This window comes from Cannabis sativa, chromosome 6 (assembly GCF_029168945.1).
Source record: "Cannabis sativa cultivar Pink pepper isolate KNU-18-1 chromosome 6, ASM2916894v1, whole genome shotgun sequence".
Classification (NCBI taxonomy): Eukaryota; Viridiplantae; Streptophyta; class Magnoliopsida; order Rosales; family Cannabaceae; genus Cannabis; species Cannabis sativa.
In genome coordinates, this window is record NC_083606.1 from 9,795,388 (window position 1) to 9,809,022 (window position 13,635).

General features: G+C 29.6%; 1 protein-coding gene across 1 annotated transcript; it reads right to left on the minus strand.

Moving 5' to 3' along the window:
- Positions 1-6,753: 6,753 nt before the first annotated feature.
- Positions 6,754-9,434, minus strand: LOC115724857 (uncharacterized). The gene is made up of 3 exons (XM_030654218.2): positions 8,867-9,434; positions 7,267-7,511; positions 6,754-7,130 (listed from the first exon to the last, which is right to left on the minus strand). The coding sequence occupies exons 1-3, from the start codon at positions 9,329-9,331 to the stop codon at positions 6,884-6,886; spliced, it is 957 nt and encodes a 318-aa protein (XP_030510078.1). The 5' UTR covers positions 9,332-9,434; the 3' UTR covers positions 6,754-6,883.
- Between the last annotated feature and the right edge of the window lie 4,201 nt (positions 9,435-13,635).

Here is a 13,635-nt window from a genome sequence, read left to right on the forward strand (position 1 = left end):
TGAGTATATTTTAAAGAATGTGAAAAATAAAGGTAAAAATGAAAACAAATAAAATAAAGTGGGTATAAAATATAATTTCCATATTTATTTACCCTATTTTTCAATCGTGGTTCTTTCGTTGAATCATGTAACCCAATTGTCGTTCTCACCATTTTTTTTTTGTCAGGGAGCCTCTGTGCTTAGTACTCAAATTTAATGAATTAAAGTTTGCATTTATGTATATACGTTTCTCAATTCCAACTTTCCTCCCTTTTTCCCCTTCTCTTAATTTTTGAGAAATTTCTTATTTCTTACTTCCCTAGTAAAAATAGGTTATTTTCCATTAATATATACGTTATAATAATAAGGCTAATTAATAATTTTTGCCCTTGAACTTTAACATGTAGTAAATCGTGCCCTCTGAACTTTTTTTGCCGTTAAAAATTTCTCTCGAACTATTGAGATTGTTAAATTTAAGGACTTTTATCTAATTTCATTCAATTTTACTGTTTCAGTGATTGTTTATGTACTAAACCATGCTCCCTAGACTTTGATATCTACCAAATCATGCCCCTCAAACTTTAATATGTACTAAATCATGCCCCTTGAACTTTTATCCATGTTAGAATTTTTTTACTAAAATTAGACAAAAGTCCTTAAATTTAACAATCTCAATAGTTCAGGGGAATTTTTAACGGGCAAAAAAGTTCAGGGGCACGATTTAGTACATGTCAAAGTTCAGGGAGAAAAATTACTAATTAGCCTAATAATAATATCTTATGTGGTCATGTCTTAGGCTTTTCAAGATCTTGCTTGGTGCTACAATTTACCATTAATTTATCACAACTATGAAAGATCAATGTAGGCGATGGTGATCATTTTGAAATAATAAAATAAAGATATAATGATAATTATACTTTATACACTATCTTCTTATAAATAATCAGAGGGAATAATGAGGCGGATGTGAGAGTTTTGGAAGATTTCATAGTCGCCCACGTAGCGTTCATCTCGGAGAACTTGGCGATTATTACTCAAGACAAGGGCTTGGGTTGAAATGGGTATGGCGTGGTACTTCTCTATCTTTTGCTTGATTTCTAGGATTGTATCAAAGAAATCCACTTTAATCGTGAGGATTTTCCATTTGGTGGATCGAAAATCACATCTATTTGTTTACAGAAGCGAGAATTTCGATCACGTTGAGATCAAGCGATCTACTCTATCCTATCTTTAGTTTATAATCAAAGAAATCAAATCAAGACAAGAATTTCATTTTATGCTATCTTACTGTTGGATGTTATTTTACCATGATCTAGATTTACTAACATGTATGTTTTATTATAAACTATAACCTAACATACTAAATATGAATTCCCAAAATTAATGAAATAAGCACATAAAAGTTTATAAAAAACCTTACATTGGTTATATCGGAATTAAATGACCCATTTCATTCAGATCTCTAACCCTTGATCTTATCTGTCACAGAGTATGATCAAGACAGTTGACAGTTTGAACTACATAGTCTTCCTCACTATGCTAGGTATTGCTTTGACATGAGTGGGCATATTCTCAAACCAAGGACCACAAATTTTTGGTGAAGAAAACTCAAAGAATTTTGAAAAATATGAATGGAAAAGAATAGGTTAACTTTTTCATTCGATTTAATAGACAAGAGAGAGTCTAGAGTCATCATCTGAATCAAAACTCTTAATATTCTATTTATAGGGACTCATTAGGTTTAGGGTTAGAGGTAAATGGGCCGAGATGAAAGATCCAATGGCTTAAAGTGGACTTTAATGTCGAACCCTTTAAGAGAGCCCATGAGTTAGAATTATATCATTATTTTGCTTCCTTAATAAAACAAACTTGTCTTTCTTCAGTAATGTCATTTTTCTACTCTAGTTATTTAAATACTAATTCTATCTATTTAATAATTATAATTAATTATCAAATAAAATTACTATTTAAATATATTTATTAATTAGATCTTTCAAGGTCTCTTAATTAATAAATAAACTTTGAATTCTCTTTTCTTCTCAATTGTGTCCTTCCGTGGTTAAATTCACAAATAAGACATAGTCTTTATTTAGAATTCTAATTAATTAAATAAATAAATTAATTGAGACTACAAAATAATATTATCCTAGTTAGTGCGAGAACCATGAGCCTATGTAACCAAGCTTCCAATAAGTAGCTTTAGAATTTACCAAGTAAATTCTCAATCTTATTAATTCCTCCTCAATGTCGTACATCCTCCAATCACCACTACAAAATAAAAAATAATACATTTAAAAACTTCAAAAAATTAATGATTAGTAGGGGAAATATACTAAATTAATTAATATTACCTTCTTTTACTTTGGAGAACCACCTCACTTGGGATGCGTTTAGCATGCATTATTCTTAGTTGGCTGCTATCCCCTAGTAATACATTAAGAATGTAATTGTTGAGATTGAAATAACTAGTCGACTTCAGCAGATGTGGAAACAGCTACATCTAAAGTAACATATAGGCTTTAAAATCATCTTAGTTGGTACACAAGATATCATTATCGTAAACTCGAATCTACCACTCCTCAATGTCTACCTCAACAACCACTCAATGTTGTTGTCTATCAAAGTGCAGTACCAAGTATAAGAAGGCTTGGTCCTTCAAACATAATAGGTAACGACCCTCCACACCCTTGTAGTACTCTGTTCACTGCTTTTGGCCATTGGAAGGTGCTTATGTCACCCTGGTGAGCCCCTTAAATGCCCGTGAAGAATTGTGTTAGTGTTGTTCAAAAATCACACCCTGGTGAGGGCATGATTCTGGAAAATAAAAGTGTCTCCTCCTCAGCATGTGTGATATGGAATCTATATGCTGCATGAAAATGACAGAAGAAACCATCAAATTAAATAAAAGGAAAAATATTGCAATAAATACATCATATCGCAATCTAAATCGCGAGATCTCGCAAATCAAGTCACATGTCATCACAACTAAAATTGCAATATGTCGCTACATGTCGTGAAAGTACTACACTAACCACAAGCTAAAAAACTATTTTGAGGATAGTATATGTCGCTGAAATTCATAAAATGTCAAAAACATATCGATAAAAAAGATAATGTGAAACAAAAAGCAATCAGAATATGGATGACATTTTTATGTCGCGACAATGTCGCAATAATGTTGCGAATGTCGAGAAAAGTAATAGGAACAAAAAGTAATCATAATATGGACGACATTTTATATTGCGAAAATATCGCAAAATATCAAAAAAATTAGCAAAAACAAAAAATAATAAAAACATTATAAAAGAGTACCATAATTATATACTTACATTATTATCCAACCAATGCCCCAATAGCTACAACTTCATGAAGAACTTGACATTGCCGACGCCGGTGTGCACATTCTTAGGACGATTATTTGAAATGTCCTCAATCAACCACCTCTTGAACGTGCGTAGCAATCTACGGTTAGGTGGTCTTTCCGTATTTACGTTCTTTGAAAGAACTCGCCTTATCTTCTTTTCCTCAGTGTAGCCCTTCAAGTAGCTAGGCAACTTCCTCTTCCTCACAAATGGTACATCTTTGGGGGTCCAATCAGGATTAGGATATCATCTTGTGATTGTGTATCACCAATGACCGTGATAATTGCTTCCACTGGAGTAGACGGTGCCACATTATCATTTGGTTCCCAATATTTTGGGAGTACATCTTCATTATCACTCTCCACAAATTGGCATTCTGGTTGGTCATTTGCTACTTGGGTAGGTTGTGGTTCCCCCTCCTTCGACTTCAACAATGCCATCAAAATGGCCATCTTGGCCAAAAGAGTCTCCTTTAGATTTTTTCTGACTGTCCAAAAAGGATCGCCTCACATTGAGATGGCTATTAAGTACCTCCATCTCCGACAATATGATGGTAGCTTGTTGGGCCTCAAGTTTATCTTATTGGGCCTCAAGTTTATCCAACCTCTTTGCTAGGTCATTATCCATAGATGTGTAGGCTAAAGCAGACGGAGGCTCGTTTGCTTCTGGAGATGGTGGTGGAGGAACTAACTTTGCCTTTGTCACGACCTCGTTAATGGTCTTCGTTTGGCTTTGAAACACAGACTCTTGTGTACCATCTCCCTCCACCATTTGATCGATGTCCATCTCAAGACAAAGAGGGGCTTTACCCTTATTAATGGACTTGAAATATTCCTCTTCACTAGGCTGGAGAAACAAACACTTCTTTACGACCAATGGAAAAATAAAAAAACAAAAAAAAAAATTAAAAACTATCGAAAAATGTTGCAAAATATTTTGCAAACTATCGTCGATAACGTGTCGTTAAAACAAGTCTAGCATTTTAAAAGAAATACATGTACCCAAATCGCGAATGAAATCGCAAACTACCGTGATACAAATCGCAAATTAAAGTAAGCATAAACATAAAATTATAAAAAGATGACATTACAAAATGTCGCGAAACAAGTTGCAAATCAAAAGAATTTTTTTAAATAACACTATACATCTATAAATCATCGCTAATGAAATCACAATACGTCTCGAAATAAGTCGCGAATAACTATTTTAACTTTTAAACAAGTATTTTTACTGAATTAACAAAAAAATATTACAGACCAGAAAAGAAACATACCCAAGTGTTGAATAATAGTGCGATGTCGATTGCCTTCACATCTTATTTCTTGTGGCCCTCCAGAGTTTTCCAGTTTACCATTTCAGGGAACTTGGTCCCGTTGCATTGAGCATACTTCTTGCCCACTTTCTCTATGGCTTCGTATGCCCAGTACTGGATGGCAGGTACATAGCCACTAATAATTTACTTTGCCTCCTGAGCAACCTTCTTCCCCTTCTTCTTGTCAACATTAACCTTATTCAATGTCTGCATCAACTTACGAAAAGCACGCTTGCCCACGAATACTTGAAGAATAATTCAAGATCGTTAACAAATATTAACATGTAAGGCCAAACATGGACATTGCACTCTTTAAATACTAATACACCTTCAATGAAAGCGATCGGTCCAAGCTTATAGGCATCATCTTTTATTTCGCACCTCTACAGTTGGAGCAACAGTGAATCCAACTACACAGAACTCTTCCCTTCAAAATACGTCCTAACTAGATGGTTGTAGGACTTGGCTTCTATTTCTTCCTTTGTAGGGGCACTACCCATAGGTAAGCCGGTAATAAGTCCAAATTCTATCCACCCGAACCTCATGTCATTTTTGCCCACATGAAACCAAACCTCATCTTCCTTTTCATTATCGACTTTCATCTTTCGTAAGAGGAGGCTATGGACCAAAGCGCCAGAGAAAGTCAACATTATCCTTATTCAATGTCTATAGTTTACTTTCATTGTTGCCTGTTAAACCTCTATGTTTTGCTGATTATAAACATAGCCTTAACCGTATCAATCAACTCAAGCTTCGTAAACTTAGCCTAGATATCTCTAAACTTCCTGTACCCCGATAGGTAAGGCGTCCTGTGAAATGCTAAAAAATTAGAAGTTCAAGTTCAGGAGTCATCTGCAAAAGTAAGCAGACATATAAAAAGCTTTATAATTTTAAATCGCAAACTATATATGTCGCTAATATGTCGTGACATGTCACGAAAAATAATGTAAAACAAAGTTCATGATTCAACAATATCTTGCGATAATATTCACAACATCTAACAGCATAAAATTTCATATTTTGAACAAGTAAAACACAGTTCAACTATTAACGATATCTAGTGATACTCATAACGATATTTTTAGTGATATGGTGAAACTACAAAAAAACAATTAAAGACATGTCGCAACGAGATGTTGTTACATGTCGTGAAACATCGATAAAAACACACAACTTCTACACATTGTTTGTGTTTGAAAGAGATATCGATAAATGTCGCTAACAATATCGCAATATGTCTATAATCAACAAAACATAGAGGTTTAACAGGCAACAATGAAAATCAACTCGAAACACGAAAAAAATAACCTAATTCCTAACAATCAAGCATTTAAAATTCAAAAACCCATTTAAATAAAAGAAAAAGTTTAGAAAAATACCTTTTTTGGTGATTACGTTGTGGGTTCCGAGATTATAATGGGATTTTGCAATTAGGATGTGGGTTTCGTGATTGGGTTGTGGGTTTCGCAATTGGGTTGTGCGACTTGGGATTAGGTTGAGGTTTCATGGTGGAGCTGAGGTCAGAGGTTAGAAGTCGTAGGTCTCATCGAAAGGTGGTGGGTTTTGTGTGGTCGCAGGTTGTGGGTTTGTGGGTTTTTTGGGTGGCTAGTGAAAGTGAGAGAGAGAGGAGAGGGAGAGTAAACATGAGAGATGGAGAGTTGAATTTCAAATGGGAACGATATTATTGGGATTAAAAGTTTTTGGAATATTAAATTCCTATATTATTTAGAGTAGAATATTGAAACACTTTGTACTTAGTTTAAGCATGCTTTAATAATTTTTCCTTATAAAATAAATATTTTTCTCTAGACCAAATATTGAGTTTATGAAGATAAAGAATATTCATAAAGAATATTTTTATCTATACTCTTATAATTTTGTGCGGTGGGAATAAAACTTTCCTATAAATATTAGACAAGTTACACAAATATAACATTATAAATACAGCTTTTTAAAAATTTAATAAATTCCTCACATTCATTATATATTTATAATATATTTTAAAAAAAAAATTAAAATTAATTAAATAAATGTGCTATTAAAAATATATATTTCAATTATGCTTTAGAATCCAGCTGTTTGTTTCCTAGTTTATAACTAAGCAACAGATTCACTCATGACTCAATTATTAATTGATGTGTAAGCTACTAAAAGTACAATTAATAGTAATTTATTTGATTTAGGTATCATGACTGCTCTGTTTTACATAGATTATTCAAGCAAATTAAACTCAGAACTTCTTAATGAATTCATGTATATGGGAGCTAATCTCCTCTGGTTTTGCTTGGTTAATAAAATGAGGCACACCTTCCATTATAACCACTTCTTCCAGCAATGGCACATCTTTTTTAAAGTCACCACTTTCTATGTATTCCTTAACGCCAGGGAAAAGGTAGGTGCTTTCTTGTTCCCCCGCTATGTACTTCGTTGGAACTTTTATCTGTGCTCCTGTCCAAGGTGCCAGGAGCTCCCATGATCTGCAAAACCACAAACAAAAAGCAGTGTTTTAACCAATTTAACATCAAAGTCTTAAAGAGCATTGGATTAACAAAAACCACTAAGCATAGATGTAAATGGACTAATTTCAAATTCAATCCTAAGAGAGAATCCTACAAGTTAGCAGCTCGATAATAGTTCAATCCTCCGGTAAAGCCAGTTTGGTTGAACTTATTGGCGCAGTAATTGATGAGTTCTTTGGAAACCCAAGAGGGTAATGTATCTGGAGCTTTTAAACTCTTGAATCCTCCATCTTTTTCTTTTGGTATGATTAAAGGTGTTGAACCAAAAGATGTATAAAGTTTCTTTAGTACTGATGCAGTGTCATCAGAAGCAAAGTCTTTTTCAATCTCTCCTTGTTCCTACAAAACAAATGGTAAGGGGCGTATCAAAAGTGTTAAGCACAATTTAATATTGAGTACTTCACAATTAATATTGAGTCTTACACATTTTTATTAAATAAAAGGCTGATTAGAATTTTTGTCCCTCGAACTTTAATGTACCAAATCATACCCCCTGAACTTTTAAGGTCATTAAAAATGTTCCTTGAACTATTAAAATTGTTGAATTTAAGGACTTTTATCCAATTTTAAGAAGAAAAAAGTCTAAGTTCAAGAGGCATGATTTAGTACATGTCAAAATTCAAAATGCATGATTTGGTAAATATCAAAGTCTGGGAGCATGGTTTTGTACATAAACAATCACAAATAATAGTAAAATTGAATGAAATTAGATAAAAGTCCTTAAATCTAACAATTTCAATAGTTCAAAGAAAAATTTTAACGACTAGAAAAGTTCAGGGGACATGATTAGAGAAAAATCCTATTTAGCCTAAAAAATATGAGAAATCGCTAACTAACCACTTATAACGCGTGATATTGGTATGGTGTTTGAAACCTTGAAAGCTCATTTGGTATGTCGTATTAGGTAGTATTATATTGTATTACATTAAATTGGGTTATATATCATAACTACATATAATTTTATGTAAAAATATTGTATGAAATATAATTTTATATAATACTATTCAATACATAATAATAATAATAATAATAATAATAATAATAATAATAATAATAATAATAATAATAATAATAATAATAATAATAAGGTGTACAACCTTAAGGTGACAATAGCAATGTTCTCTCAAAATACAAGAGCTGAATTTAAAACATGAATAATTGAGCAATTGGAGATTTCACTAAACACATTTATTATATTATTATTAGTGTTTATTGAATTTTTGGCTACACCAAAGTCAAAGGGTGGGGCTCTTTGTGTAAATCAATATACCAACCAAAGTCATCTTTTCATTACTCCCTTTCATTTGTTTAAATTAAGAAGTCTCAATTTCTATGTAGACTTATAAAATAATTTAGAATAAATAAGAAGTTAAGAAGAAAAAAAAAAAGATTAGTTGAGTTCATCAGAACACTTGCTTTATCTTCCAACATGACTTAATCCCCCAAATATTTTCAATATTAATCCAGATGTTATATATTAAGAATAAGAATCTTTATAGTTGAAGTAAATATTTCTTAATCTGGAAAAAAATCTTTTAGGAAGAAAAGGGGATAAAACTAGCAAATTTAATGGTACTAAAAATGTTTTATTTTGGTTATAAAATGCTATAGTATCTATTTATATAGGGCGAGTTTATATTCAGAAAAATCACAATACATATTTCCAAGCCAAAAATGAAAAGAGAGTTTATCACCTGAAATCTGCACATGTAGAAATCATCCCCAAAGAAAGCCCTTAACCCATCCAAGAAACTCATCTCAGGTTTCCTAGGATTGTAAGCAACACCTAAGATTACCATAGCTTTTACTTTGTCGGGCCTGAACAAGCTTAAGTACCAAGCAATGAAAGCTCCCCAATCATGGCCAACCAAGAAGACTTGGTTGATACCCAGATGGTCCAGAAGGCCGATCAGGTCGCCAACGATGTGGCAAACACTGTAAGACTCCGGAGACGGCGGCGCGTCGGTGTCACCGTAACCACGGAGATCGGGGGCTATACAGCGGAAACCCAATGAGGAGAGAGAGAGCATCTGGTGGCGCCAGGAGTACCAGAGCTCAGGGAAGCCATGGAGGAACAAGACCGTCGGGCCGGTCCCGATTGACGCCACGTGCATGTTTATTCCGTTTGTGCTAACTGTCGAGTGCTCAATTTTCTCCATTTTGTCCAAAGTGTTTCTTTTTCTTCTATGAGGATATTTGGGTAGGGTGACTAACTAAAGAGCATCATAAAGGATTTTTTTTTCTTTTTTTTTTTTTAAAAAAAAAGTAGGTGTAATTTGTAGGAGAATTAGTTCATATATCATTCTTAAATTAAATTGAATAATTAGCATTTTTGTCTCTTTAACTTTCACTACTGTATAATTTTGGGCTCATTTGGTACGCCGTATAAAGGTGGTATTCTATTAAATAAAAAATAATACTATGTTTGGATAAAGTAATGTATTGTATTAATTATTACGACCAAAATTTTTAATACAATATATGTTGTATTATTTAATACATAACAAATAGTCAGTATTAGCTTGTATTATAATATTTACAAAGGATTCAGGGTCAATACCAAATCTCCAACCTGAACACGAACCCGAACCTGGGACCCGGACTAGGACCTGGACCCGAACCCGAGACCCAGATCCGGACTCGGGACCCGGACCCGAACTTAGACTTGGGACCCAGACCCGAACCCAAACTCGGGACTCAGACCCGTAGTTGGTGTTGGAGTGGAGTGTATTGAAAATATACTATAACTTTACACAATCTATTAATACAAGTCAATACTAAACATAATATTGTATTAAATAATACTAATACAATACAACACAATCAAACATAATACAATACAATACAATACAGTGTACCAAACGAGCCATTTGTTTCTTAAAATATATGGTTGGTTAAAAAAAAATTAAAATATAACAGTTACATAATTATGTCACTTTTGTTAGGTTTACATAATTATACCCCTTGTTAAGTTCCATTTTTTTTACCGTTAAAAGTTAATATTTTTATCCTCTAAATTTTGACAAATGTAAAATTTTGCCCTTACTTTATTAAATATAATATTCTATTGATTCTGAAAAAAAATAAAAAAATCTGATAAATATATTAAATTAGTTAAAAAAATATTAATTTTACTTAAAAAAAAAACTTAAATTATTCTAAAAAACATTTTTAAACTTTATTTTATTTATAAACATGTATATTAAAAAATTAAACTAAAATTATTGAGAATCTAATAAATAATTTAAATAAATTAAGATTTTTTTAAGAAAAATAAAATTTATTTATATTTATAAACTCATATCTTAACTAGGTAATACAGATGCAAGTGCAAATTACACATATTGAAACTGATGCATTACGTGTTGCTGATGCTTTAAAGTCTACACCGAAAGATTTATCTAGTTTCTATGATTTAATCTTAGATGTTTGTTGTCTTTTATCTTTTTTTTTTTTTTTTTTTTCTGAAGTTGTCATCTCTCATATTATGAGAAATGTTAACCATATTACTCATAGTTTGGCAAAAGATGCTTTAGACTTGGATCAAGACATGTCTTGGATAGGACAAATTCCTCATCTTGTTTATGCTATTGTTGTAAATGACTATTGATTTATAATGATAGTTTAAACTTTTCAAAAAAAGAAAAAAAAAAAAGTCATATCTTAACAAATAAAGAAAAATGATTAAAATTCAATAAAAATATAAAATTATTTTTAAAAAAGAAAAGTTAGAAATTAAACTTAAAAAATGTTATGTTTTCTTAAACAAATCTACATTTGTGACAAAAACAAAATAGACTCAAGTTTGTTCCCGTAAAATTTAGTTTTTACAAAAATTGAATTTTTAATTAATATATTTTTTTAATATCTAAATGAATTTTTTTTATAAAAATTAAATAATTTTTTTAAATCGCTTAATTAGTTTTAAAATTTTAATTTCTTTTTTAATTTTCTTAATCTTTCAAAATATTTTTTTTTTTTTAAATCTAAACAAATTTTTTAAGATTTACTAAACAAATGTTGAATTTTTCTTATTTTTATTTTGAGGGGGTACTATTTAATAATTGTTAAAGTTTAAGGGGCAAAATTGTTACTTTACAAAGACACGTCAGTATTTAGATGAAATAATAGAACGAAACCTAACAGAATGACTAAATTTCTGTAAATGTAAAAGTTCAGGAAGAATTCTTAACAAGCCATATATTTTAGGAAGCAAAATCAATATTGTCAAAAGTTCAAAAGGCAAAATTATTAAGAATTCTTTTTTTAATAATAAAGTAATTATTATAGTTGTGGATGGTTATTATATCCCATTACTTTTTTTTTTTTTAAAAAAAAAAGGGATAAGCATCAGAATTATATAAATACTAGAAAATAAATATTATAATGCATCAAATTATTTTCATATTGAATACCAGCAATAGAAACAATCCAATAAATTAGTATTAGTATAAATATGGCAGACTAATTCCACCAAAAAAAAAAAACCAAATTTTTGGCTTTTCAAAAATTGGCTTCTACATCTCCTTGATTAATAACCCTTTGATATAATATACTTTTAAAATTGATTAATAATTTATTTTAAATCATTATACGTTCTAATTACAAACTTCTTCATGGGAGAGGTTTTAATGGTTACATTTTTATTGTAACCATCATGGTTACATTTTTTTAAATTATTGGATTACTATTAAATGGTTGTAATTGATTTGGAAATTAAATAAAAATAAATAATAAATAACTTGTAACCTGAAAGTAACCTAATAATTTATTTTCTTATAAAAATTTAATTAAGATTAATTCTATTTTGAAATTAAATTAATTATAATTATTAATTAATTTTTTGCAATTTATTACTATATAAGGATCTTTTAGCAATTTATTTTTTTGCACTTAAATTATTTAAAATTTTATAGCAAAACTTTTTATAATTTAAAATTATACACATATAATTTAATAATTTAAATTTTATTATACTTGTAATCTTAATTTTAAATTATTACACTTAATTATTTAATTTTTTATTTAAATATTTAAAAAGTAAAAAGTGAAATAAGTTGAAGGATTTTTAGAAAAAAAAATGGCTACACTTGTTATCGATTGACTAGCTGAGGCCTCATACTTAGTTCATCTAATTGTAACAAAATAATTAAATATCATTTAAAAATAATTAATTATTTAAAAATTTATTATAAGAAGAGAATTTTAATTTGTGTCAAAAGAAGTTTAATTTTTGTAAAAAAATAATTTTTATTGTAAATATTATAATTAAATGGCTTAATTATTAAAATAATTAGGGTAAGGATTTAAATATAAATGTTAATTGCTAAAAGAGGTCTTGTTAAATATTTAATTAATTATTTTAAGAAAGTAGTTAATTATAATTAATTAATTCTAAAAAAGGAATGTCTACCTATCAGTAACCTACTATTACAGGTCAAAGAAAAATGTAACCATATGGTTACAATAAAAATATAACCATTGAATAGTCACCCACTTTCTCATATAAACCACACATTAATATATATATATATATTTATATATATATATATAAACTAGATAGATGTTACGTGCCAAGTCACGTATGTTAATTTTATTTTAGTTTTTAGTTTTTTTTAATATCATAATTTTAAAATTAATAATATTCAATATAGTGATAATCATTGAAATTTGAAAGCATAATAGTGATTTAAATAAAAACAAAAATTACTATTATACTTTGTAATAGTAATTAAAAAAAATTATTATTTCCTAAATTTATCTTCGCAATTAATGAAAATAATCATCTCGTTAAACTATCAAAACATTCAAATTTGATTTAAAATTTAACTAATTCTAAATATCAAAATTTAAAAATAATTTTTAATAAAAAAATAAACAATATGAACAAATTTATTATTAATTGCAACACTTTAGGTAGATTAATTATATTTAGGTTTAACTAATAATTTGTTATTTTTTTTTCATTTAAAAAAAAATCACCCAATAATTTCTCATAAACTAAGAATTCTGTTATATAGCCACATTTTATATAGAATAGATATACATCTATTTATAGATTTATTATTATATAATTATTATGGTTGAGCTATTTTACATTTATTTTTTAATCAATGAATAGTAAATGTTATTCATTGCTCTAATTTATTTTATTAGTATTTTTGATTGTTAGCACCACGATGAAGTTTTGCCTTATAATTGGTTAGTTAGTTTTTATAATATTTATTAAAGTAAAACAAGTGAGACTTGATATTAAGTTGTACCAATAACGATATTACACCTCACAAGGGTGTTAGGCACCATGGGTGCCCTTTAGCATTTCTCTAATATCTTAGTGATGTAAAGAAAGATAGAAAAATTGATGTATGATATAATGTAAAAGTTTGAGGTAAAATAAAAAAAAAAATAGAGTTTTGGTAGTATTTTAAAGAATAGAGTAGAGAAGCTGATGTTAGTGCTCTAA

Coding starts and splice junctions, on each gene's coding strand:
- LOC115724857 (XM_030654218.2), bottom strand. CDS start 9,331: ATGGAGAAAATTGAGCACTCGACAGTTAGCACAAACGGAATAAACATG. Junction 7,512..8,866: donor TCTACATGTGCAGATTTCAG/GTGATAAACTCT, acceptor TTTGTTTTGTAG/GAACAAGGAGAGATTGAAAA. Junction 7,131..7,266: donor TATTATCGAGCTGCTAACTT/GTAGGATTCTCT, acceptor GTGGTTTTGCAG/ATCATGGGAGCTCCTGGCAC.